This window comes from Oncorhynchus masou, chromosome 29 (genome assembly GCF_036934945.1).
Source record: "Oncorhynchus masou masou isolate Uvic2021 chromosome 29, UVic_Omas_1.1, whole genome shotgun sequence".
In the NCBI taxonomy this organism is placed as follows: domain Eukaryota; kingdom Metazoa; phylum Chordata; class Actinopteri; order Salmoniformes; family Salmonidae; genus Oncorhynchus; species Oncorhynchus masou.
In genome coordinates, this window is record NC_088240.1 from 36,579,251 (window position 1) to 36,605,927 (window position 26,677).

Below are 26,677 nucleotides of genomic sequence, written 5' to 3' on the forward strand. Positions count from 1 at the left end.
AAATAATGCATGTCTCCAGTCCCGGGTTCATTTTGTCTGAGGGAGGAGGGGAAGGGAAGTCGCAAAGATGTAGAGAGAGATGCACCAGAGAGTTGCCTCCTCACTCCTACACACTCATCTGAATCTATAGATCTATATTTTTACTCACCAGTCTTTAAAAAATGTATTGGTTAATGCATTCTCATACAACAATCTTTAGTGTCTTACAGATACAGTAGATACAACGTTGTACGACTCTAGCTGTCCTCTGTATCCTCGCTAGGGTTGCAAAATTCTGTGAACTATCTATAAATTCCTTGGTTTTCCCAATATCCCGGTCTGAGGTTTTCCGGATTCAGGAGGGAATAAGAAGTAAAGTCCGGAATCCAACCAGGATTTCTGGAAAAAAAAAACATGGGAATTTATTGAAAGTTCCCATAATTTGGCAGTCCTAATCCTCACATACCACTGAATTGGCAGACAGTATTGAACTCTGATAACTGGCCACAAATGTGATGTGGTCACACCTCTGTATTCATTCTGTGTTTCCTTCATTACATTAATGACCCTAGAGCAGCAGCATGCACTGAAGGAACCCCGCATAGCCCACTCAGCAATTTTCCGCACTTAAAATGGGATCCTCACATCCCACATCTCCCTGTAGCAATACTGTAGCTTTATTGGCCAGGTTTGGGATGTGTAAACCGAGAACAGGTGTAGGGTGAAACTGTGGGTTGTGGTGGATTAGCTAGAGAACAACATTATGCCACTCTGCTAAGCATTAAATCCCATATTCACTGGGGTCACTTCCTGTGGCCATGGTGGGAAATCATCTTGGCAGAAAGATCCGGAGAGAGTGATGGAAATCCATTTACCACAGACTCTCATGGGTCAGTTAAGAACATGCCCTCGTAAGCACTGTAAATACAGTGGAGGAACTGTACACATTTCAGTATATGAGCTTTATCTAATTTAGCGTCCATCAGGTTGTCTTAATCAGAACTTGATCAAATAGTCAAATAGTTGGAGGAGTTCACATTTGGTAATTTCCTTCTGAATTGGAATGAAAAGGCAATGCTGCTGAGTTTATAATAGTACTTCCAGTTTTATGAGTGTAGTAATCTTAAAATTGAATCTCAAACCTGTAGGCACAGTCTTTTAGTTCTAAGTTGCTATTAGGCTCTGAGGCATTTATGTATTTTTAATGGAGGAGAAAAATTGCCTTCATTCGCATGTGAGTTTTATGCAATGAAAACCTTACAGACTCCTGGCTTATGACTGCCATTGTATGGGCCATAGCATTAGGATCTTCACTGATGACCATGTGGAAGACATCTGCAAAAGAGTGAACATTTTATGGAAAAATGGCCGATTTACGTAGACAAAAGTTTGCCATGACTATTCACAAATAGGATGCCTCTCACAGTTATACTGTTAATCCAAGTATGGAAATAAATACAAACTGTGTCAAGGGTAGTTATCCTCTGGGAGAGCAAGTCAGACATGGTAGCTTACTTTATAAATAATGTACAGTTATTTTTTAAACCTCATTAAGTGAAGCATCTGTGCTATGCAGTATAGTTGTCCGGGCGAATTTATCAGTCTTTGGTTTTATCAAGATTTGAATATGCTACAGTCTGTATGAAATAAACAATGTCTCCCAGATATTTTTTTCTCTCCAGAGTAGCAGTAAACACTACAAGAATTTGCCACATTTATTAATGGAAAGGTTCACCCACTTTGAATGTTATATTGTTTTTGTGAATTTCTGACTGGTATTATATTGATTCCCTGGGTCATTTCGTGTTTTCATGTGTATCTGAGATAATGGCGTTCAATCAGGCAGATACCCAGACGGTATGACATAGCACTGTGATTAAGTTGCTCTCACTACACTGGAAGTTACTAGAAATACGACTTTTAGATTGCGAAAACGTGTATCATACATGCTAGAATTCAATTCTAGCCAATGTCATAACTCGGGAGGATGTCTTCTCTGGAATGAGCCATTGATCATATTTTTTTGCGATATTCCTACCTCGAGAAATGTGTTATTTAACTGAAGGCCTAGAACATTTTTCTTGTTTGTCTGCCTTTTTAGTCCTGGGTGCATTGCATTGTGCCGTTGCCAGAGATATTATAAAAAGGAAATAGGAATCCAATGAATAAAGGAACGTATCACTCCCACCCAGCAGACTGTCGCCCAATCATCTTCACGCTGCTGAATGTCGCCCAATCATCTTCACGTTGCTGAATGTCGCCCAATCATCTTCACGTTGCTGAATGTCGCCCAATCATCTTCACGTTGCTGAATGTCGCCCAATCATCTTCACGTTGCTGAATGTCGCCCAATCATCTTCACGTTGCTGAATGTCGCCCAATCATCTTCTTGCTGAATGTCGCCCAATCATCTTCACGTTGCTGAATGTCGCCCAATCATCTTCACGTTGCTGAATGTCGCCCAATCATCTTCACGTTGCTGAATGTCGCCCAATCATCTTCACGTTGCTGAATGTCAGACAACTCTGCGAGGCACATCAATCTGCAGGTTGAATAACGTGAGATTGTACATTCCTAAATGTACAGTGCAGTTTGTTTAGGCAACTTTACAGCTAACGAGCTGCCTTACATGCTGATATTGTCCTGGGGATTATTGTGTGTAGCTACGTTGGCTAGCTAGCTTGCCAGCCCATAGAGATAATTGTATTGTGGATTTTGTAGTCGACTTGAGCTGCAACAGATTCCAATAACGATTCCCCATGTTACTATCAACCTTATTATAACGCCAACATGAAACATTTATTTACAAAAAATATCCTTCTCACATATTAATGTTATTTAACACTAAATTGAAGAAATGTGAGATTTTGGGTGGATTTTTCCTTTAATAAAAGTAGGGCTGGAGAGAGCTGGGTGTCACTTTGCTGTTACCATAACAACATGGATCTGTTTCTATGGTGCAGCCTCCATGTTTAGTGTGATCCCTCATAAACTCCACCACGTACTTTTGGTCACAAACAAACAACGTTTCGATCCTGCAAGGATCTTCACCAGGTCATTTCACCTGAAGTGTACCACACCCATATTTATTGACCTAGGTCTAGTACAAGAACCAATTAGGACAGTCTATACATACAGAGTTTAAGTTTAAAGGGGCGCTTATGAGTGTTATGAGTGTGCGGGCTCTATTACTTTTATACCAGCCTCCCTGTTTCCCTGGTTACATTAGTTATGAGTCGTGATAATACATGCTTTTAATACCCACTACCTCCTATAGACCAGAGGAGGTATAGATACAATATGTTGCCGTAGTATTCCTATGCACACATGGTTAGAGCTCATATATTGACAGACAGTGTACTTATGTCAAACTCCTCTAGAGATGTAAGTTATAACTCCTCCCATAGAAGCAGGTTAGCTTTTTTATTATCAATCTTGTTCGGCAGCTCTGCAGAGCAGAGTGGTCACTAGCTGGCCAGCCTGGTCTCATAGACTAGAGGTAACATAGTAAATGTCAATCTGGGACACACAAATTAGTATGATACTCTATGTTACGTTTGGTATGGTTACATAAGACAGAAGGATAGTTACGCAAAACCAAAAGTAGGGTGGTTGGTTAGGCATATATGAAAATGGACATCCTCAAATGAATACATACCATACTAATTGGAATGTCCTGGATTTACCGTTATTATTTTATGTTTACCCCAGTATAGCTTCCTTCTCTCTCCTTGCCCCTACCTGGGCTAGAACCAGGGACCCTCTGCACACAGACAACAGTCACCCACGAAGCATCGTTACCCATCGCACCACAAAAGCCACAGCCCTTGCAGAGCAAGGGGAACAACTACTTCAGGTCTCAGAGCGAGTGACATCACCCGATTGAAACGCTATTAGCGCGCACCACCGCTAACTAGCTAGCCATTTCACATCGGTTACACTGAGTCCAGGTTGAGCTGGCACAGCCACAATCATAAAATACAATTTTAAACATAACCCTAACCTTGACCACACCGCTAACCCTAACGCCTAACCCTGACCTTAAATTAAGCAAATGTTTTGTTTTCATATTTTCTTTTACAATATAGCTAGCCTATCTAAGGGGAAATCGCTCAGTCCTGCGTTCAGAATAAGACTGAATGACAATAAACGTCAACCTGCTACATAGGGCGGGAATCACATTTTTGTCATTTGGGTTGTGAAATGAGAATGATAGTGAGGAAATGAATCTTTCAAGTTTGAAATTCATTCGATTCTGCTGTATGCTCTAATGATTAGACCATGTCTCCTATGCCCATTCTCTGTTTATTTCTGTCTTCAATAACCATGAGAGAAGCCTTTCGTACTTACACTGTAATCATGCCAGATGAACAATACCGAGGGATAGTTTGCCCCTTTGATTGTGGTCATGAATGTCTTGGAATAATTGGCCCAAATTGACAGGCACAGTAGTGAACAATTACTGAAGAGATGAAGGGAGGTTTGAGTGCTAATGTTATCTTGTCAGTGGATGAGCCTAAGTGGAAACAAATACATTGATATACATTTGATAAAAAGCAGGGATAGAGAAAATAACATTGTACTGTATGTTTGCTACCATCAGCAATTAAGATCAATCATAAGAAAAATTAAATATCTGCCATTTTTCCCACACACAGTGCAAGCCTGTAGCTATTCTGGTTGTAACAGCGTAGGCCTAGGTACTGATTCTGTTGTAGTGCCATTTGCCAGAATGTTTCACCTACTTAAAGAAGAGAAATAGCAAACTCTGACAACATCTGTCCTTGGCAATACCGCAGGCTGAAACTGATGAAATGATAAAAGATTGCAGTTCCTGGTGGAGAACACTTCTCCCTGAAGGTTAGGCTATTTCTTACTTTCTCAAGGGAGTGGAAATTGAAACTTTCTCCAAAGCCTGTGATGTAATTGCATTGTTTGGTCTGGCTGCAGTTCAGTGCTCTTCTGTGTGTGTGTGTGTGTGTGTGTGTGTGTGTGTGTGTGTGTGTGTGTGTGTGTGTTCTCTTTGGGAGTGGAAGTGATTATGCCACCGGTGTGGCAGTGGAAGATCAGAAGGGGCATATAGCAATAGATCTGATGTCTGTCATCCTGACTGCCATAAATAGGCTAGCAATTAAAAACATCATTGTGGCTTGTCATTGACTCAGATGAGAATGTTGAAATCATGAACTGCTTTTTGTGCTGCGTATCTATCACAGAACTGTGAATAAAATGTAGTCTTTTATTCCCCTGGTTTCTCCTGAAATTATCAGACACTTTAGGAAGGGCACTTATTCTGTCTTACTGTAACACCGTCATTAACCTCATGGGTCTGAAGAGCAGAATATGAGAGTGATGTTGAAGGTCACCAATTACGCTAGGCTAAGTCCAAAAAAAAAAAAAACGTATCCTCATGTTAGCTGAACAGCAGAAGATTTATTTGAGCTGGGACCCATAGCGTGTGGCGGAGCAGGGGGCAGTATTTATAGTGAATAACCCCAGGCTACGTTATTACTGAACTTATTTCTTGGCTTCTCGCCAGACAATCCCCAGGTAGATGCTTCAAGCAGGGCTCTTTCCTTCACTTTCTAGCTGTAAGACCACGGCTTGTGTGTCTTCCTCCATGCAGCTAACCTGGTGAGGAGGCAGTGCTTTCCTCACTGCTGGGAAGCACATTTCTCCACACAGGATACCACTCCTGCGTTTTTATTTTAATTTTATTTTACCTTTATTTTACTAGGCAAGTTACGAACAAACTCTTATTTTCAATGACGGCCTAGGAACAGTGGTTAACTGCCTGTTCAGGGGCAGAACGACAGATTTGTACCTTGTCAGCTCGGGGATTCGAACTTGCAACCTTTCGGGTTACTAGTCCAACGCTCTAACCACTAGGCTACCCTGCGTAAATGAGACGATGTAGATGATGGAACCACGAGGACATTGTTTGCCCTTTATAGAATCTGCCATCTGATGTGTACACGACTGTAAACATTGCCCTGCTTTTTCTAATGTATATCGCAAGACGTTGAGTTGGTACCAAGACTCTATGTTGCTGAGCACAAGCGCATTTAGAATGTTGTTTGCAGGCCGAGGAGGATGAGTGCTCTTTAGGCTGAGCGAAGCAGCAGTTTAGCCTGGGGCGGCACTAGCGGCATACCCCTATCTCCATAATGTCATGCTGTTGCCTGGCTAAGGCCTGACATGATCTGGTACTCAGATACATGCTACTCAGATCATGTCAGGGGGTAGTGAAATAACTGAGGCTGATGCTGTGAGAATGGGGAGCACAGAAACCCTCTATTGACAGGAGAGCACAGCAGGTGTGCGTGACAGTCAGGGGTAGATGAGGAGAATAATCCAGTATTGTAGCTTAATGGTAGTGTAGCCTGTCTAAGGGATACTAGATACAATCAGGTCTCAAATGATTGATACTTTTGATAAAGATGAGCGGAAAAGGGTGTATAAAATAAGTAGTACAAAATATATTGCATGAAAAACAAAATGAACAATTCTATTATTTTATTATACTAATACAATTGCTCAGAGAAAGAGATTTTGTTTAACAAGTAATAAAAAGACATCACTAAAAGATAGGGGTCAAAATGATTGGCAGCCATTTTCAGTACTCCAGCACCTTCCCCTTGTGAGGATAATGGCATGGCCTTTTTTCAAAAATGTTTTATGAGATTGGAAAACACATTGGGAGGGATCTTGGAACATTCCTCCATACAGAATCTTTCCAGATCCTTGATATCAGCTTATGGACGGCCCTCTTCAATTCAAACCACAGGTTTTCGATGAGGTTTAAGTCCGGAGACTAAGATGGCTATCGCAAAATGTTGATTTTGACGCCAATGGATTTTGATTGTGAGCTTGGGGTTATTGTCATACTGAAGGATTCAAGTTTCAGCCTCCTGACAGAGGTAACCAGGTTTCTTTGCAAAAAGTTCATGGTATTGGGCATAGTTCATGAGAGCTGGTCATGCAGATAAATGTAAGTCAGATAAATGAAAAGACCCTTTTTGCTGGGCTCTCAGGACTGATAGGCATAACAAGGGCCCCAGGACCAGTGGAAGCAAAATAGACCCATAACATCAAAGATCCACCACCATATTTTTCAGTAGGTATGGGGTTCATTTCTGCAAATGCCTCCTAATTTAGACTCCAAACCCACCACTGGTGTGCTTGGCCAAAGAGGTCTATTTTTATGTCATCCAACGAATATAAACCGGGAGTTTGCTAAATGACATTGGAACTTGGATTGGAACCGGTGCTGCGGTCAGATGACATGAAAACAAAGCTCTTTGGCCACACACACACCAGTGGTGGGGTTGGAGTCTAAATTAGGATGCATTTGCAGAAATGAACCCCATACCTACTGTAAAATATGTTGGTGAATCTTTGACGTTATGGAACTATTTTGCTTCCACTGGTCCTGGGGCCCTTGTTCAAGTCAACGACATCATGAGCTTTACACAGTACCAGGACATTTTAGTCAAAACACCTGGTTTAGCCGAACACTTGGCCGCAAGTGGATCTTCCAGCAAGACAATAACCCCAAGCACTAATCAAAATCCACAAATAAACAGTTAATTGACAACAAAGTCAATATTGTGCATTGACCCTCAGTCTCTGGGCTTGGACCCCATTGAAAGCTTGTCATTTGAATTTAAGAGGGCAGGCAGAACATAAGCACAGACATAGGATCTGTAAGATCTCTCTATGGAGGAATGTTCAAAGATCCCTTACATTATGTTCTCCAATCCTATAAACCATTTTAGAAAAAGGCTCAGTGTCGTTATCCTTAACGAAGAGCTGTAGTTAGTTTCAGAATGGGTGGCAAGGAGTAAGTTAGTCCTAAATATATATATAAAAAAAGCATTGTATTTGGGACAAATCATTCACTAAACCGTAGTTTATTCTTGTAATGAATAATGTGGAAACTGAGCAAATTGAGGTGATTTAAACTGCTTGGAGTAACCCTGGATTGTAAACTGTCATGGTCAAAACATATTGATACAACAGTAGGTTAGATGGGGAGAAGTCTGTCCATAATAAAGCACTGCTCTGCCTTAACAACACTGTCAACAGGGCAGGTCCCACAGGCCCTAGTTTTGTCGCACCTAGACGACTGTTCAGTAGGGTGGTCAGGTGCCACAAAAAGGGACATTAATGATATGCATGCAATCTGTCATGGCTCAAAGTGGAAGAGAGATTGACTTCATCACTACTTGTTTTTCTAAGAAGTGTTGACATGCTGAATGTACTGATCTGTTTTAAACTACTAGCACACAGCTCGGACACCCATGCATAACCCACAAGACATGCCACCAGAGGTCTCTTCACAGTCCCAAAGTCCAGAACAGACTATGGGAGGCGCACAGTACTACATAGAGCCATGACTACATGGAACTCTATTCCACATCAGGTAACTGATACAAGCAGTAGAATCAGACAAAAGAAATAGGTAAAAATACACCTTATGGAACAGCGGAGACTCTGAAAAGACACACACACACACAGGTACAGACACACGCATACACACACAAGTGCAGGCACACGCACTCTACACACACGTACATTGTGATATTGTTGTATGGTGGTATTATTCATGTTGTATTGTACTGTAGATGTGTAGTGGTGTAATAATGTTATATGATGTACTGTTTTATCTTTTGTTTTATATGTAATTTAAGTGCCTTAATATGTTTGGACCCCAGGAAGAGTAGCTGCTGCCTTGGCAAGTAAAAATGTATTACTTGTTTAACAAAATCTATTTCTCTGAGCAACTGAATTAGTACGCTCCATATGTATAACCCCCCCAGTCATGTATTGGGTAAAAAAACACCAACGTTTTGGCCTCCCTTCACCCTTCACCCTTCACCCTTCACCCTGAAGGGAGGCCGAAACATTGTTGTTTTTTTACCCAATACATGACTGGGGGGTTGTACATATGGAGCGTGCGGGTTTATTCTCCATTAGTCAGCACCTCTACACAAAATCATTTTCTTTGGTAGTGCGCCAGCTCATGCTTTCTATTAGACAATTTTATTAGTATAAAATAATATAATTTCCCAATTTTTGTTGGAGCATAGAGTATAGCTCAGTACTTGTGTTATTTGTTTTATACAGTCTATTTTGCTCATATTTGTAAAGGGTGCCACTAATGTTGGACCTGACTGGCTGCATGCGGAACTTTATGTCCGCATTACTTTGTTAAGTGGCAATTCACTGAGGAGAATAATAGCCAAGGATTTCTTCTTTGACAAGTATCTCTTTCACTTCTGCATTTCATTGGGTTGTTGATTCAGGTGTATGAAACCCAAATGAGTGACTGTTTTTTTAATCAAACTTGCTAATATGAGTAATGAAGTAGAGTAAATAATCGTCTCTCTACGGGCAGTGTGATAGAACTAATACACCGTCCCAAACCGTCAGCACAGTTTCTTTATTAGGAATTGATTTCTCCTCTCCTGAAACAGCTTGCACTGGATCACATTCTCCCTTATAGTGATTTCAGATATAGCGAGCTGCAATCTCGGGTGAGGCAGGCATACAGTAGCAGACTAAATTAGTTTGTCCCCTTTAAATCAAACTGTCTGCTGGAGTTTTGCTTCTTTTTTTTGTCAACACTAGGCTACATACAGATACTTTTTTTTCACGGCAATTTAATATTTTTAAACAACCAGATCTAACACTAAAATGTATGAACAGAAGCTCCACAGTTGTTAATATCAGTATGAGAGAGAGGAGAGAGCAAAACACAGGGAGAGGGAAAGAGAGAGATAGAGGGGGTAGAGTGAAGGAGGTGGTGGAAGAGACAGACGACTGGAATCGGAAGCGTGATTAATCTGACAACCTTTAGAGCACTGAAAGGTTGGGAATCCTGAGGGAGCGCTGATGTCTGTAGGCCATGGAGGAGAAGCAGAGTGGAGAGCTGAGGAAAGGCCAGGAGTCAAGTGAGGTGTAAATCTACAGGAAGAACATCTCCTCAGGTAAAACCCTTGTCATGGGACAGTCTTCTTGTATATTGACATCAAAGGACTGGGAATGGAAACGGTCACCTCTAACTATAATACAGTGTTTGCTCTGTGGACATGTACTGGATTGGTTTGAGTAAAGTCAAACTCATTAAGGCGATTTATTGACAGGATACTGACAATGACACTTGCATAATAAGCCAAGTTTACACAGACATTTCTGCTCCAATGACTTTGTCATGCCGTTGCCCTCTTTGGGTACAGCGAGCACCATCCCCTTCTCTCTGTCTCCCACACTCAGGCTGCTGCAACCTCAGGTGGTAAATTCCCGGAGGAGATTATCTCCTCATGGCCACAGTATATAGAGAGAGTGAGTTTTCATAGAGAGAACAAAGGAATTTCTTCCACCTCACAGAACTTGAGGTCCGAACAACATTTATGTTCTGGAGAAGGTATAAAAGATCAGTGAAGAATCCAGCTACGAACTGGTCCATTTGGTACAATTTTGTGAAACTCATGGGAGTCAATACGACCACATTACCATAACGCTGTTTATACAATAGCCTCAGATATGAGGCTTACATCTGATTGTTGTATAAGATGAATGAGTGAGGATGATACTGTTTGTGAAATTGTGTAATGTGATTTTGGACTGTTTAATGAAGGAAACTCCAATTCCCGTTGGAGTTTAACTAAATCAGAGGACCGCCCATGAGAACGGTTATGGTCTGGCGTCCAGGGACAGCCCTTTCTGCTCTTCCAAATAAAACCCCCACCTTGAGAATTTCTCAACAGACCATGTTTCTCTCAATTACGAGAGGACTAAGATTGAGACTAGCTTACCTCGATAATGAGAGGGCCAAGGTTTGAGAGGAGACCGAGCTTAAGGTTTGAGTAGATGGCTGAATCTTTTAACCATACCACGTGGTTAAACTCTTAGACTATCGATACCGACAGAATAAGTCTTTGATATTAATTACTAGTCTGCAACTAGGAATTCGGTATCATTGAACGTGAAGACCGACAACCGCCAAAACATCTATCCCATAACGACATGAATGAACGTCACTCTGAACTATCTATTCTAACCACGACAGAGAGAGAGAGAGAGAGAGAGAGAGAGCGGAAAAACTCTCAAACAGAAACAAACATTTCAACAGAGATCCCGACGACACACTGAGCGTAAATATATATATTGATTGCAATTGTTCCCGAATGAGTGAGCGTTCATGTGCAAAGGATTAGCATTTCAATTGTTATAATTATCAACTGTGTGTTTTCTTATCTCAGTTGAACCCCCACTTCCCTTTTGTACACCAAGCCGCGATGCCGATTTATCCCACTAGGGAAACTCCTTTATCATTTCCTTGTAACTATCTACTGTTTGTTATGCATTTCTGTGAATTACTTAGTTAGTAAATAAATTATTTTAAGACAATTGATGTATGGATGACTCATAGCGAAGACTGGGTTTGTGCAGATAACCAACAATTTACGACGTTTGGAATGAGACTAACGTGAGGTAAAGAATACGTCATTAATCAGAAGACTAAAGGATCAGATATTAAAATATCTGAAAGTTATATTAGGAAAATTATAACTTTGTAATCTGAATATTTTCCTTGGTGCCCCCTAGTTAATTACAGTTACATGATAAATCAGTTTAATCGCCTAATAATAATTACAGAGAGTTATTTGATAAAGATTCATCTTCAGTTTAATGATGCCAAAAACACGACAACATGGATGTTAAACGAGTCACTGGAAGTGTCTGTCCCAAAAGCATGACCTGCGATGCATATTGAAGGTCGGATATAATGCTTTTTTTTATTATGTCTACGGGGACAGACAAATATTAATACGTTCACATGATTTAAAGCACAGACTAGTTCATGCTTGCTTTTGTCAAGCTTTATAATTTTCTCTGTGATACATCTCTTTAATAAACGGAGACCTTTGAATAAAAGGTATCAGCACAAAGAGTTGTTTGACCCTTGTAACCCTGCTGGGCAGACTGTGAACTTTTGAGGCTCCTGAAAAGCATGGTCTGATCCTTATTATACCTCAGTGGTCTGATCAGCAAGCTTTAGACGGAGGGAGCAGTATGTTTGAGGTTTTGCCAGGTCCAAGATGAAACGCAGCGCGCCCCTCTGAAATGGCCTCAAGCGCAGTCCACTGGAATTTGTTGCATATTCATTTCTGTTACATGATGCAGGGCACAAATAGGTGTCGAGCAAGTCTAATCAGCCGCCGAACATAAAGTTTGTCTCAGCATACACTACACATCCCCTGTCTAATTCCAGCAGACCACATCGAGCTAGCAAACAAAGCGATCAAAGCTTTTCTAAAGCGACTGTAAACCAGACATGGCACAATAGCAAGTGAGCAGATTGAGGGAGAACCTCAAGGGAAAGATATCAGAGGCAATTTCTTCAAACAACACTCCATAGTTCTCCCTGACATGAGATCAGTCAGCTTTGGTGCTGAAGTTTCTGGACAAGGTTTGCCTTACTTATTTGCAGGCACACAGTGGTAGACATTTAGTAGCAGAGCAGTTTATAGCAAAGTTCTTCACAGTTAGCAGACAGATCTGTAGTTTGGTTCTACCTGCAGGCATCTGCTACAAGTTTCTGCCCAGACTTCACAGATTCTCATTCAAAATCCAATCCAATTTTATTGGTCACATACACGTGTTTTGCAGATGTAATTGCGAAATGCTTGTAAAGTTGGTTGACTTGTGAAGCCAGTTCCCTCACCTCAGTGAAGACCATGTTCTTGGGCTAAATGTATACTTTCTTTTTTAGTAGCATGCAATCATGGAGGGGCTGCGGGCTGGCATCATGTCGTTGAGGTTAATTACAGGCAATTAAAAGCCAGTTGGCTGTTGAGCTGACACTGGCTTGGATGAATAGTAGTTTACCATCTGCACAGATGGGTCCCTGTGTGGAGAGATGGGAGAGGAGGTTGAGATGGAGGAAGAAGGGGCAAGTCTCTGTCACTTCCTGTGGTGCTGTGCCAGTCTTTAGGAGAGGCTGATGTCCTTCATACTGCTTTTATCCAGCTTGGTTTAGGAAGAAATCCTAAAAGAGACAGGTACTGTGTTGGTAGGTCCTCAGCTACTGTAAAGCCGCTATTGTTTGCCAATAAATAACTCTCTATCTCTCAAATTCATGATTGCGATAGCAGAAATTGGAGCAATATTGTGTTGATAGTGATTGGAATTGAAGTTATAGTAGACAGATAAATCTGACATTTTAATCAGATATTCATCAGATTCAGTAAATATGATGTCTTCCTCATGTGCTTAGTGCACAGTTTCTATAAAAGTTTAAACATCCATAAACATCCAGAGCCGCATTACTTCCTCTCAGCCTTATTGGAATTCATATGCTCTTATAGTCCTCTTCCATGTTAATGACCTGTCGTTAGTCTCCGCTCCAGTTGGGTCTTGCTGCAGCTTCTTAGAGGTAGCATTCTGGAGCTGACTGAGATGCAATATGCTTCACATCCATTATTGATCCATGATTAACTGGGGTTCAGCAGGCCTCTCAACTTAAACACTTTAAGTGGGCTGGAAATTCTTGGCACAGGATGTGTCTCTGTCTGCATCCTGGAGGCTTTATGGAACGACGCCAAATTAAAAAATGTTTTATGTCCTTTAATCATTTTCTGTTTACCCAATCACACGTAAACAAATCAACAGGGAGAAATCATCAGCATATGAACAAACTCCAATTATTATCTCTGAAGATTCAAGATAGCAACTGCCAGCTCCACTTGTGATTGCGGATAACGGCTATGTGAAGTGATTATTAAAACAGGACGATGGGCGGTAGCTCGCTGGGCCGACTCACCCCCCTGTCTGAAGTCCTTCTGTGGCGTGCAGGGCCAGTCTCCTTTCTCTCTCGATACTTTGATGCTGATGCACCGTGACACTGATGGTGCACACGGATGACCTTTGAGCGTGCTGGCGTGCTCAGGCAACACTTGCTGCATGTGTTTGTGTCCCTGATACAGGCTAATGAGGATGTGTCTGTCGGTTGTAGCCGGGGCTGGGCGATCCACTCCAGTATGAAGAGAAGAGCCAGGATACAGCTGCTGCCAGCGGGGCTCTAATCACAGCTTACTGCCTGAGACACACTGCCAACTCACCACGGGCGGGAGAGAGAGAGAGAGAGAGGGTGCTCTGCTCTGCTCACCACCCACTCACTACACTGCACTCTCGTGCACCCATACACACTGACGCCATGGCACATAGTTACATCATATGGGGATGATTGGAGTGTTAGGGTATACTCTCTGAAACCTTTTCCCAACAATATTTGATTTAGTGATAATCATGGTAATCATGATTGATCGTGTCATTGCTGTTAAGTAATTGATGCATAAGGAACAAACAAGTTTTCGTATTACATACATTAGTGTCATTTAATGATAATATGCTATTACTGTGAAGATGCCACGTGTTGCCTGGTGACACAGAAAAACAGACATAAATATTGCTATTCTATGTTGCTAATATTCAGGGGGTCTTAATATATGCAGTGCCTTCAGAAAGTATTCACAACCCTTGACTTTTTACACATTTTGTTATGTTACAAAGTGGCTTTAAAATGTATTTAATTGTCCTTTTTTTGTTAATGATCCACACACAATACTCTGTAATGTCAAAGTGGAAGACAAATTATACGTTTTTTAAAATTATTATTAAAAATTAAACACTCATATATCTTGGTTAGATAAGTATTCAACCCCCTGAGTGAATACATGTTAGAATCACTGTTGGCAACAATTACAGCTGTTAATGTTTTGGGGTAAGTTTCTAAGAGCTTTGCATACCTGGATTGTACATTATATGTCTATTATTCTTTTTAAAATTCTTCAACTTCTTTCAAGTTGGGGGTTGATCATTGCTAGACAGCCATTTTCAAGTCTTGCCATTGATTTTTCAAGCCGATTTAAGTAAAAACTGTAACTATGCCACTCAGGAACATTCAATGTTGTCTTGGTAAGCAACTCCAGTGTATATTTGTCCTTGTGTGTTTGGTTATAGTCCTGCTGGAAGTTGAATTTGTCTCCCAGTGTCTGTTGGAATGCAGACTGAACTAGTTTTTCCTCTATAATTTTGCCTGTGCTTAGCTCTATTACATTTATTTTTTATCCTATATAACTCCCTAGTCCTTGCCCAAGACAAGCATACCCATAACATGATGCAGCCACCACCATGGTTGAAAATATGAAGAGTGGTACTTAGTTAAGTGTTGTGATGGACGTTCCCCAAACATAACACTTTGTATTCAGGAGGTAAATACTTTGCAGTTTTACTTTAGTGCCTGATTGCAAACAGGATGTATGTTCTTCCTTCTTATCTCTTTGTCATATAGGTTAGTATTGTGGAGTAACTACAATGTTGTTGATCCATCCTCAGTTTTCTCCTCTCATAGTCATTATACTTTGTAACTGTTTTAAAAATCACCATGGGAAAATCCTTGAGTCTTTCCTTTCTCACCTGCAACTGAGTTCGGAAGGACACCTGTATCTTTATAGTGACTGGGTGTATTGCTACACCATCCAAAGCGTAATTGATCATTTCACCATGCTCAAATAAATATTCAGTGTCTGCTTTTTTATTTTCACACTTCTACTAATAGGTGCCCTTCTTTGTGAACCATAGGGAAACCTCCCTGGTCTTGGAAATTCACTTTTCGACTGAGGGACCTTACAGATAATTGTATGTGTGGGGTACAGAGATTAGGTAGTCATTCCGAAATCATGTTAGCCACTATTATTGCACTCAGAGTGAGTCCATGCAACTTCTTATGTGACCTGTTAAGCACATTTTTACTCCTGTACGTATGTAGGCTTGCCATAACAAAGGGGTCGAATACTTATTGACTCAATACATTCAGCTTTTCATATGTTATTCATTTGTAAAAGAAAATGAGAAAAAAAGAAGAAGAATAATGTAAAAACAAAATTCTACTTTGACATTATGGAGTATTGTGTCTAGATCAGTGACACACAATCAGTTAAGTGTAGACCTTCAACAAAGATTTCTAGATTCTTGAATGTTACTTTGTGGTGTATCCTTTCAGACTGTGACTATGGTCATGACAGTGTCATAATCGCAGCACTCTTATTTTTCAAGTGCAGATTTTACAGAACTGACAAGGGGGAAATATAATTTGTTGTAGAATACAAGGAACAGGACATCCTCCTCAGAATACCTAAAACAATGACTACACGAGACTGTACCATTGGTTAAAAAAACTGGGCCATGAGTGTGTGCATGCGTGTATACCTGTGTACGTACAACCCTGAATGTGCATACGTCTGTTTACCTGTGTGTGTGTGTGTGTGTGTGTGTGTGTGTGTGTGTGTGTGTGTGTGTGTGTGTGTGTGTGTGTGTGTGTGTGTGTGTGTGTGTGTGTGCGCGTGTGTGTGTGGAGGACCTGAAAAGCCGAGCAGCTTTGGAATCAGTGTGAAGTCTCAGCGGCACATCCCACTTTATCCGGCCAGTCTGCTCTCCTGGGTCACATCCGAATGCGGCCCCATTAAATATTCACTGGCACTCAGAGGACATCACCTTAGGGGAGGCCTGCCCAGCCAACACCTGCCCCAGCCCTTCATTGCTCTCTACCTCAGGCTGCCTTGACATACCGACCTGGAGTTTGGGAGTGTGATGTTTTTCCTTTGAAGTTGTCAGAAAGCCTTGTGTTGATAGAGCAGCTGTGGAATTTTTGTCAATAAACAGCCCTCTTTGCAGTGTAAAGTGAAGAAAACATTATATCAGATGTCTCTTCAAAAGTGTATTTATTTATTTTGACTATTTCATACATACAGTACCAGTCAAAAGTTTAGACACTCATTACCAGGTTTTTCTTTATTTTTACTATTTTATATAATGTAGAATAATAGTGAAGACATAGAAACTATGAAATAACACAAATGGAATCATGTAGTAACCAAAAAAGTGTTAAACAAATTAAAATATATTTTCTATTTGAGATTCTTAAATGTAGCCACCCTTTTCCTTGATGACAGCTTTGCACACTCTTGGCATTCTGTCAACCAGCCTCGTGAGGTAGTCACCTGGAATGCATTTCAATTAACAGGTGTGCCTTGTTAAGTTAATTTGTGGAATTTCTTCCGTTTTTAATGCGTTTGAGCCATTCAGTTGTGTTGTGACAAGGTAGGGGTGGTATACAGAAGATAGCTCTACTTGGTATAAGACCAAGTCCATATTACAGCGAGAACAGCTCAAATAAGCAAAGAGAAATGAAGGTCAGTCAATCTAGAAAATTTCAAGAACTTTTAAAGTTTCTTCAAGTGGAGTCACAAAAACCATCAAGCGCTGTTATGAAACTCGCTCTCATTGGGACCGCAATAGGAAAGGAAGACACAGAGATACCTCTGCTGCAGAGGATTAGTTCTTTAGAGTTACCAGCCTCAGAAATTGCAGCCCAAATAAATGCTTCACAGAGTTCAAGTAACAGACACATTTCAACATTAACTGTTCAGAGGAGACAATGTGAATCAGGCCTTCATGGTCAAATTCATGGTCAAAGGGACACCAATAATAGGAAGAGACTTGTTTGGGCCAAGAAACACGAGCAATGGACATTAGACCAGTGGAAATCTGTCCTTTGGTCTGATGAGTCTAAATTTGAGATTTTGGGTTCCAACCGCCGTGTCTTTGTGAGATGCAGAGTAGGTGAATGGATGGTTCCCATCGTGAAGCATGGGGAGGAGGTGTGATGGTGTTAGGGTGCTTTGCTGGTGACTATGTCCATGATTTATTTAGAATTCAAGGCACACTTAACCAGCATGTCTCCCACAGCAGTCTGCAGTGATACACCATCCCATCTGGTTTGAGCTTAGTGGGACTATCATTTGTTTTTTTAACAGGACCATGACACAAAACACACCTCCGGGCTGTGTTAAGGCTATTTGACCAATGAGAGTGATTGAGTGTGGCATTAGATAACCTGGTCTCCATAATCACCTGACCTCAACCCAATTGAGATGGAAAAGCAGCCAAAAAGTGCTCAGCATATGTGGGAACTCCTTGAAGACTGTTGTAAAGCATTCCTCATGAAGTTGGTTGAGAGAATGCCAAGAGTGTAAAAAGCTGTCATCAAGGCAAAGGGTGGCTACTTGTTAGTCTCAAATATATTTCGATTTTTTAAACACTTTTTTGGTTACTACATGATTCCATATGTGTTATTTCATAGTTTTGATGTCTTCTCTATTATTCTACATTATATAAAATAGTAAAAATAAAGAAAAACCTGGTAATGAATAGGTGTATCTAAACTTTTGTATGTCTGTTTTGTATGTATGTTTTGCCATTTGGAGCTCGTGTATTTAAAAAAAGAAGTTTTTACCTTTATTTAACTAGGTATCGTGGAATTGTAGTACTGTATATGATTTCGACTGCCTACATATCGTTTTATTATGATTCCTACTGCCTACATACATTTTTATTGAGTAGGTTGCAGAGTATGTTCTCGACATCTTCTTGACAATGTTTTCACTCTGTACTACATTGCTTACTGCTATGGATTTTTACAGCACGTTCTCCAATTTTACTGTAGCCTGTACTGAGTTCCTCTCCTTTGAATGTCCTTAAGTTGGCACTGCAGGAAACTGATTAATTGAAAAAAAATTATGTTCAGTGGCTGTCCCTAGGCTTACAATGATTGAGGAGATAGTCCCTCTCTGTAGGAGAGGCAGTGATGTATATAAAAAATAATATCTTTCATTTAACAGCTCTCCTCTCCAAAGTGCTACTGGAATTTCTCCTCTAAAACATAGAGCTTAGTTTGGTAGACAACTGATGGGTAAAGCACTTGATTAGGACTGCAAAAGACTTCTGCCAAAAACACTTTCTCCTCATTCCGATAAGCCAGAACATTGAGGAATGGATCTGATAGGTTTTATATACATCATTGGTCAACTAGATTTTTGCTTCAGGTTATTTCTGATGACTAGACATGCTCATGATCAAATAGTACAACCTTAGGTGAGTTGTAAAACACCCATAACTCTGTTGAGATTCCCCTACCATTGACACGATAAATCACTTCTGTGTTCAAGGACAATAGGGAAAAAGACCTCTGATAATCTCTCTAAAGTTTCAATTTGGTAATTAGCGTCCAACCTTGAAGTGCGATACACAGTCACAGAAGTCACCATCTGTCAGTACAATGCTGCGTGGGCCTGTGTGATGTTGATGTGTTCGTAGCTCTCTGATTGTGTTTGTTTTGGCTGCAGGGACTTCTACTACATAACCATGCTGCGTGACCCCGTCTCCCGCTACCTGAGCGAGTGGAAGCACGTGCAGCGAGGTGCCACCTGGAAGACCTCCCTGCACATGTGTGACGGGCGCTCGCCCACACAGGACGAACTGCCCACCTGCTACAGCGGGGACGACTGGTCGGGCGTCACCCTAACCGAGTTCATGGACTGCCCGTCCAACCTGGCCAACAACCGACAGGTGCGCATGCTGGCCGACCTCAACCTGGTAGGCTGCTACAACCTGTCCTCCATGAACGAGAGCGATCGCAACCACATCCTGCTGGGCAGCGCCATGAACAACCTGAAGAACATGGCCTTCTATGGACTGACAGAGTTCCAGCGCAAGACGCAGTACCTGTTTGAGCGGACGTTCAGCCTGCGCTTCATCGCCGCCTTCACTCAGATCAACAGCACACGCGCCGCCAACGTGGACCTGAGCGAGGCTGTGCGCCGTCGCATCGAGGAGCTCAACTATCTGGACGTGCAGCTGTACGAGTATGCCAAGGACCTGTTCCTCCAGCGCTTCCAATACACCCGCCAGCGCGAGCACCAGGCGGAGCGATTGAAGAGGCGTGAGGAGCGCCGATGGCTTCGGGAGCAGAGGGAGCAGAGCAGGGCCTCACTCCCCAGACGTCGGGGGTACGGGGGCGGAGGCGACCTGGCCACGACCACTGAAGACTACACCAGCCAGGTGGCCCGCTGGTGAGGTGTTACCCTGGCCACGCACACAGAGAGAGGTCACTGGTGATCACCTCCAGAATCATCTCACATGGTACTCTCTCTATCTGCCTCTGTCAATCTCTCTCTATCGCTCTATCTTTTTCTGTCTACTATCTCTATCTTTATCTCTTTCTCAGCTTCAGTGTGATCCTAGCGCTCTGCTAAAGTTTCTTTCTGGTTATGAAACTGCCAAGTCTGTGAGTCAGTATCACAGAAGCTCTGCCTTGGAGTGCCCTTTGGTGTCTTAAATCTTCAAATGGATGGTTTAATGTATTTATTTGTAATGAATTGTTTTGCTGCTCCTTTGCTTTCCTGCCTCTTAGTCATGGTTATTTATTATCATGTAGATTATGATAACTCTTTAAAGGCAGTAAATTAAGCTTAAAGAAGACACAATCAAAAGACGCTGCTAGCAAATACATTTTTATTGGGACTCAATGTCAAGGGGTGGATATCAATCCGTGTTGTTTTGTTGCGACTGGCAGGAATATAGTAGTTCAACAGAAAACAATATAAAAGTGCTGATTCTCGCATGTCATGTGTCCATATTATATTTGAGAGGCGGTTTGAGGATGGAGAGTTACTTCCAAAAGAAATGATGAGAGCCAAAGTACACCGATTTAGAAAATATTTGTCTTTGTTTACGTAGCTACTGTTTTCTTAATGGGACCTTGCAAATTGACAACTTCTCAGAAATAAGATAATGTATTAAGTTTCATTTTATCATGGCAGTTTCAATTATATTTACATTTCCCTCAAACAAATATAGTGTAGTTGTAGTCAGTCAAGATAATGTCAGATGTTTTGATTATGATGCAAAAATGTTTTCTAGGGTGCAATATTCAGTGTTCAAGTTTCAACTCGGAGGGAACTGCTGTTTCTGTTCATCCACTATCTGTGTGTTGGAATGTGAAGTCAATCATAAACTCACAAAGAGAGGATTACCCTGAAGAAAACCAGCCTGATTTCTATTCTGCACTGACCAGACTTACAACATTCAGCTTTCACATTACAAATGGAAAGAACTCCTCAAGGAAGATTTTTCAAAAATGTTAAGCTTGGATTGTTTAAGTAGTCTTCTCCAGAAGGTAAAGATAACCAGTAGGTAAATGCTCTAGGTGAGGACTGAGGAGCCAGGTCAGTGTGGTTGGTGTGTGGACTGTCAATGAGGTGATCAGCATTCGGCCCTCGTGCTCACCCCGTCACACTCCGTGGTTTAACATGTTTGTGGAGCCCACGCCAACGGCTTTGTGGGCTGTGAGGGGGGTTCTAATGCTACCAGAATAACAGCCTGAGATGACACGGTAGCAGAATACAGTAGTTTCCTGTAGTAGGAAGGAGATGAAATGTACCACGTCTAGTTTCATGTCTGATTGTCCCCTTCAAAACACAGGTAACTTCTGAATGAACATTAAACAAACTTGAAAGTATCAAACAAGATTCATCTAATTGTTAAGGTTGAATTACTTGCAGATGGCTGTGATGATGATGTCATGTTAGATTAAATAATGGATTTGCTATTCTGATCTGTTGTTCTGTTATGAACATTTCAACTCTCCAATGACAATATTTTTTTGATAAAAATATGAATTTGCTGCTGCTTTCATTTTCACATTTATCCTGTTTTTACTTGATTTTTTCAGAAGTTGTAGGTCTGTCTAATCACTGAGCACAGCTTTGGTCCATTAACCTTAACCAATGAGTGGAAGTTTTTGTTGTTTAAGTAAATTTGTATCCAGTTAGTTGATTGACTGTAATGTAATAGTAACCATTATCACAGTTTGGGTTGATATCCCTAATCCAGATTAGGCCTGCTCTTGGACTAAAAAACCTGCTAAATGGAAAAGCTCTATTGAGAATTATTTTTCATTCAGGAATATGCAGCATCTGCTTGCAGGATACATTGTTCAAGCTATACAGTTATTGGAGTGTGTGTGCGTACCATTATTGTATATTGATCACAAGTTTGCCTGCAATTTCAGTGAGCCAACACACCATGTTTATACATAGTCCCAGCATTTTCAAACCAACATTATGGATACAATACCAAGTTTTATTTATTTATTTATTTTTTATTTTTTTTTGGGGGGGGGGGGTGGAATGTGCTGTGAAGCAATCTCCCTGTTGAAAAAAACTGCTTATATTCATGTAGTTGTTATCTGCTCATACTTACGGTAGTGTGATGTGTATATTGACGCAAAGTCTGAAAAGAATATTTCAAACCTATTATCCTTATCAGACCTCAGTGTAAATATAGCGGTGAAATCAAGCCTAAAAAGAGAATGTCACACTAGATATTGTACTGCCATCCCCAAAGCCCTGTGACATGCCATGTTGTGAAAGAGTGATTTGAATGAACTTCAACTGCCACTCAACTTAAGTGCACATCTTTGAAAAACAGGTAATCTTGCATTTATTTATTGCAAACAAAGAAGTTTGTCTAAAAGGAAGAAGGTTATAATACCATCACACAAGGGAGAACTTTCTACATTTATGTATCTGTATGTTCCTGTTCAAATTGTTGTGTATGAAAAGGACAGTCTTGATGCCATTTGATGTGTTATACTTTATCAGCAATTTTCTTGTCAGGTCTGCAAGGCTGGGTGAATACTACTTCAGATATTAGAAATAAATGCATTGAACAAACATGACCCTTTTCTGCCTGGAATCATTGGTATGAAGCCATAGACATTAGGAAAGTTATTCAACGACATTTAACCGCATTCATGAGGTCTTGACCTTTAAAATGCAATACAAGCACGAGCTTCGTCCGTGTTAGCAAACAGCCCAGATAAACACAGTCCCAGTCAGGTGACCAGGCGTCCAACATCTATCTTCATCAGTAGGTCATGCACTGTCGGAATTAAACTTGTTTACGTGAATTATTAGCATTGGTTGTGTTTGCAAGATTTTGGCCTGTATTTTCTCCACCAATATTTTCATAATCATGCATCATAATGAAGTGTGGTATAGTGGATGTGTTTCACTTCATGTGTGTGTCTGTCTCCTGAGGATTACATTTCAATGAGATATATTATATGCATTGTAAAACATGAAAATTAGGCAGAAAGGAGAGGACCATTGAGAAGAACACTACTTGTTAAATGAAATATTCAAGTTCCTTTCCTGTTGCTATAGTGAGATTATTACTAAGGGAGAAATAAGGGAACAAGGGAGAATAATTCAGAATGTTCTGGTCCAGAAATAGCAGTTTATATATACAGGTATATGCACTGTACAATCATCAGTCTCTTTCATTTGCTGTTATTCAGCAGTGACAAGGGATGGAAATATTGGTCTGCTTACAAGACACTGATTGGACTATTACCTGCCTAATACAAGCTTCTCTCTATGCAGGAAATTTCCCTGACTCTCAACATAGTGCAGTTAATAAGTTGAATGAATGAAGACTCATCTTCTATTCATTTTGTTGCAAAAAAAAGTGGAACCACCAGACAGGAACCAACAGACAGACAGACGGACAGACTCTACTGTCTAGTCTACTCCCGACAGATCCCGCTTATTTCCTCCTAGCTGTGGTATGAGGAAGGAAAATGACTCATACCCACAAACAAGGAGAATAGCTTCTCAGACAGGTAACATAACATGTTCTGTATTATTTTATATGCTCCTGCTTTGTGGTACCAATCCTACTGGGTTTGTTTGAGGAAGTTCAGATGTCTGGATAATTATTGTGTACAGACAGGCACCTTTAGTGAAATGTGAAATCACTGTTGATTTTTTTTACTGTTGGCTGATGTGAACAAACAGTTGTCCACCTCCACAAACGAATCATTACACAATCAGGATATAATGTCATGTAAAACCCATTGTCGTACATATATACTGTATTTCTTACCTAAATAACTGATTATTATTATTCTATTGTGAAAGCTTTCTGAGCTTTTCTACTAATCGTGCCCCACTCGAGTGCCAGCCGTATGAAAGAAAAAGGTTCACATCTGTTCTAAGCAATCACCTGCAGCGAAGTCTGATATTCTTATTAAATCTATGACTCTATAGCTAGATCATAGAAGACAGTGTTCTATCCTCAGTCCAATGTTTTGAGACAATATTTGAGTCCAACATTGTAAGTCTTCTCTGTTCTTAAATGTGATGTTCTGGTGCCTCTAGGGCAATTCAGAAAGATGATTGAGGACCTTATTAATGATGAATGTGTTTGCATTTGATGAAGATGTTTTTCTTTCTGCTTGCGTTTTGTATTTATATTTTGATGTGGGTTTTTTCTGTCATTTATGTCATTCAGGGCTCATCTGTAAAAGAGACATTGGTCTCAGTATGACCCCCCTGATAAAAATAAAGGTTAAATCAAATCAAATAAAAGTCCAATATTTACTGACAGTGATTAACACATTTAATTGTTAACATGATTATATGTTGTATGATTGTACAGCTTGTTATAATGCAATGTATTGTCAATTACAGACTGACCCAGAAACCTAGCATTTCCCTACTGAATCCAGTCTACTCAAGATAAGAGCACCCTGCTGTGATTTATCTTGCACGGCAGTTGACAGAACCAGCTTTATGGCAAAAATATTTTGACAATATCAGTAACGTTCAGAAACATGGTCACCCTAGAAAGACAGCACCTAATAAAGTTACTCAAAGGTGAGCAGTGCATTTGTAAGTTACTATGTTAGTAAGTAGTAAAGAGGACATAGTTATTTTTGTCAACACCAAAAAATAGACTTCTGTGTTTTGAAATGAAGTAAATCAACCATATGTATATAAAATGTTGTGTAGTATTTTGACTCAGCTCTTTAGCACGTTAGCCTGTGACATACTGTTTCTGCCTGGTTGGCTGATCACTGCCACCATGATGGGCCTCTTGGTCTTGAGAAACTGGGGTCTCCAGCGGAGGAGGCCAAGGACCGCCTGGTGGAACCTGTCTCCAGCCAGAGTGTACAGAGCCAGGTTGAAGAAGGTGTTGAGCCCTGCCAGGGGTCTGGAGATGGTGTAGGCTGCATTGACCCCTATCAGCAGCATACAGGGCACCGGCCTTTGGGCTTCCATCTGGGTGTACACCCGCAGGGCACGGAGGATGTGGAAGGGTGTGAAGCATAGCACAAACACAACCAGGATCAGCACAGTCATCCTGCGGGCACGCACCCTGTTTGGACGGCCCTCATGTGGCCCACCGGCCAGCTCACATGCAACACGGATGTAACTCAGGCACACCACCACTAGGGGGAGTAGGTAGCCCAGGACAGTGAGTAGCCAGCCATAGACCCACACCTCTTCTGGATCATTACTAGCAAAATCCAGGCATGACGTCATATTGTTCTCAGTCTTCTTCACAGTGATCATGTAAACCATGGGTATAATCTCCAACACAGATATGAACCACACAGCCAGGCAGGCGATCACACCCCAGCTCATCCTCTGCACCTGGGCTGCCCTCAGTGGGTGGACTACGACCACATAGCGGAACACACTCAGGCAGGTGAGGAAGAGGATGCTGCCGTACAGGTTGAAGTGGAAGCTAAAGCGAACAATGCGACACATGGCCTCGCCCATGATCCAGTCGTCGTGGATGTAGTAGTGGACCAGGAAGGGCAGACACAGAACATACAGGAGGTCTGCCAAGGCAAGGTTCACCATGATGATGCTGCTGCTCTTCCATGGGCGCAGCCTGACCACGTAGATGATGATTGAGGTGATGTTACCCACAAGCCCCACTACAAATATGATCCCATACATGATCGGAAGGTAGGATCTCTTTATGTAGTCATCCACTGGAAAACATTCAGGAGTCTTATTGTCCCTGGCTTCGCTAGCCATGGTTGTGTTGTGTGAGCCAACAAAATGTCCTAAGACAAACACAAGTGGAGATTGCTCATGCTATTACAATAAAAATCATAGAAAGAAATAGAGAATCATAGAAAGAAATTGGATGAGGAAAATGCATCTGTTCTTACTATTAGCTGCAATGCTGCTCCAGTATCTGTGTCACTTCTGAATTTCCTGATTGTTCAGGCAGCAGTCAGTTTGAACAGCATCCCAGAGCCCTCCCCCAAAGAATGTGTAGCACACCCATTCGTTCTTCAGCAGGATGCATTAGGTGTCCTTGCAGCTTTAAAGGTATCAAAGATCTACTCTAACTAAGCCCACAAGAATCAGTAGTAGTGATTTATACAGTACAGTTGTGATTTGACACAATGGTTAGATTACTTGAGATTGGTGGGTTTAAATAGAAAGTAGAGAATTATACCATTACAACCTCATTGGGAGTGATTTTAGGTCACACATTAAACCAAATTGTGCAACATCTTACTTTGACATGTTTTATGTAAATTATTGCGATTAACTGCAGTTGTTGTTTTTAAGAATTCCCTGATCCCACATACCTGGAAGATGTGTCATCCCTGTATGCTTGACTGAGGACACAAACAGCAGACATACCTTCACCTCTAAGTTATTGTTCAACTAAGAATGATCACATAGAATGTCCTTTCATTTCCTTATTAGACAGCCTGGTCTCATAGACTAGACATAATATTGTAAACATAAATCCGGGAGAATCAAATTAGATGGCTACTTAAGGCAAAAACAATATAAGGTGGTTGGGTGGGCGTACAACGCGAATGTCTAGCAACCCCAATGGTTGGGAGAATCTCATCACGGACAACTTTTGCATTTTAGCTAATCGGCAACTTTTCAACTACTTACAACTTTTT

At 41.1% G+C, this 26,677-nt stretch overlaps 2 protein-coding genes across 2 annotated transcripts in view; one reads left to right on the forward strand and one right to left on the reverse strand.

Moving 5' to 3' along the window:
- hs6st3b (heparan sulfate 6-O-sulfotransferase 3b) overlaps positions 1-22,061 on the forward strand; it is a 99,939-nt gene extending 77,878 nt beyond the window's left edge. The window contains exon 2 of the mRNA XM_064944653.1: positions 19,233-22,061. Within this exon, the coding sequence (XP_064800725.1) occupies positions 19,233-19,962 (730 nt within the window). The 3' untranslated portion in view covers positions 19,963-22,061. The remainder of the gene's footprint in view (positions 1-19,232) is intronic.
- A 2,277-nt stretch (positions 22,062-24,338) lies between these two features.
- On the reverse strand, positions 24,339-26,002 carry LOC135519436 (2-oxoglutarate receptor 1). The gene is made up of 2 exons (XM_064944654.1): positions 25,919-26,002; positions 24,339-25,810 (listed from the first exon to the last, which is right to left on the reverse strand). Exon 2 carries the CDS (start codon positions 25,779-25,781, stop codon positions 24,753-24,755), a length of 1,029 nt encoding a protein of 342 aa, XP_064800726.1. The 5' UTR covers positions 25,782-25,810; positions 25,919-26,002; the 3' UTR covers positions 24,339-24,752.
- Between the last annotated feature and the right edge of the window lie 675 nt (positions 26,003-26,677).

Bases quoted from the DNA above. Each gene is read 5' to 3' on its own strand.
- LOC135519436 (XM_064944654.1), bottom strand. From the start codon at position 25,781: ATGGCTAGCGAAGCCAGGGACAATAAGACTCCTGAATGTTTTCCAGTG.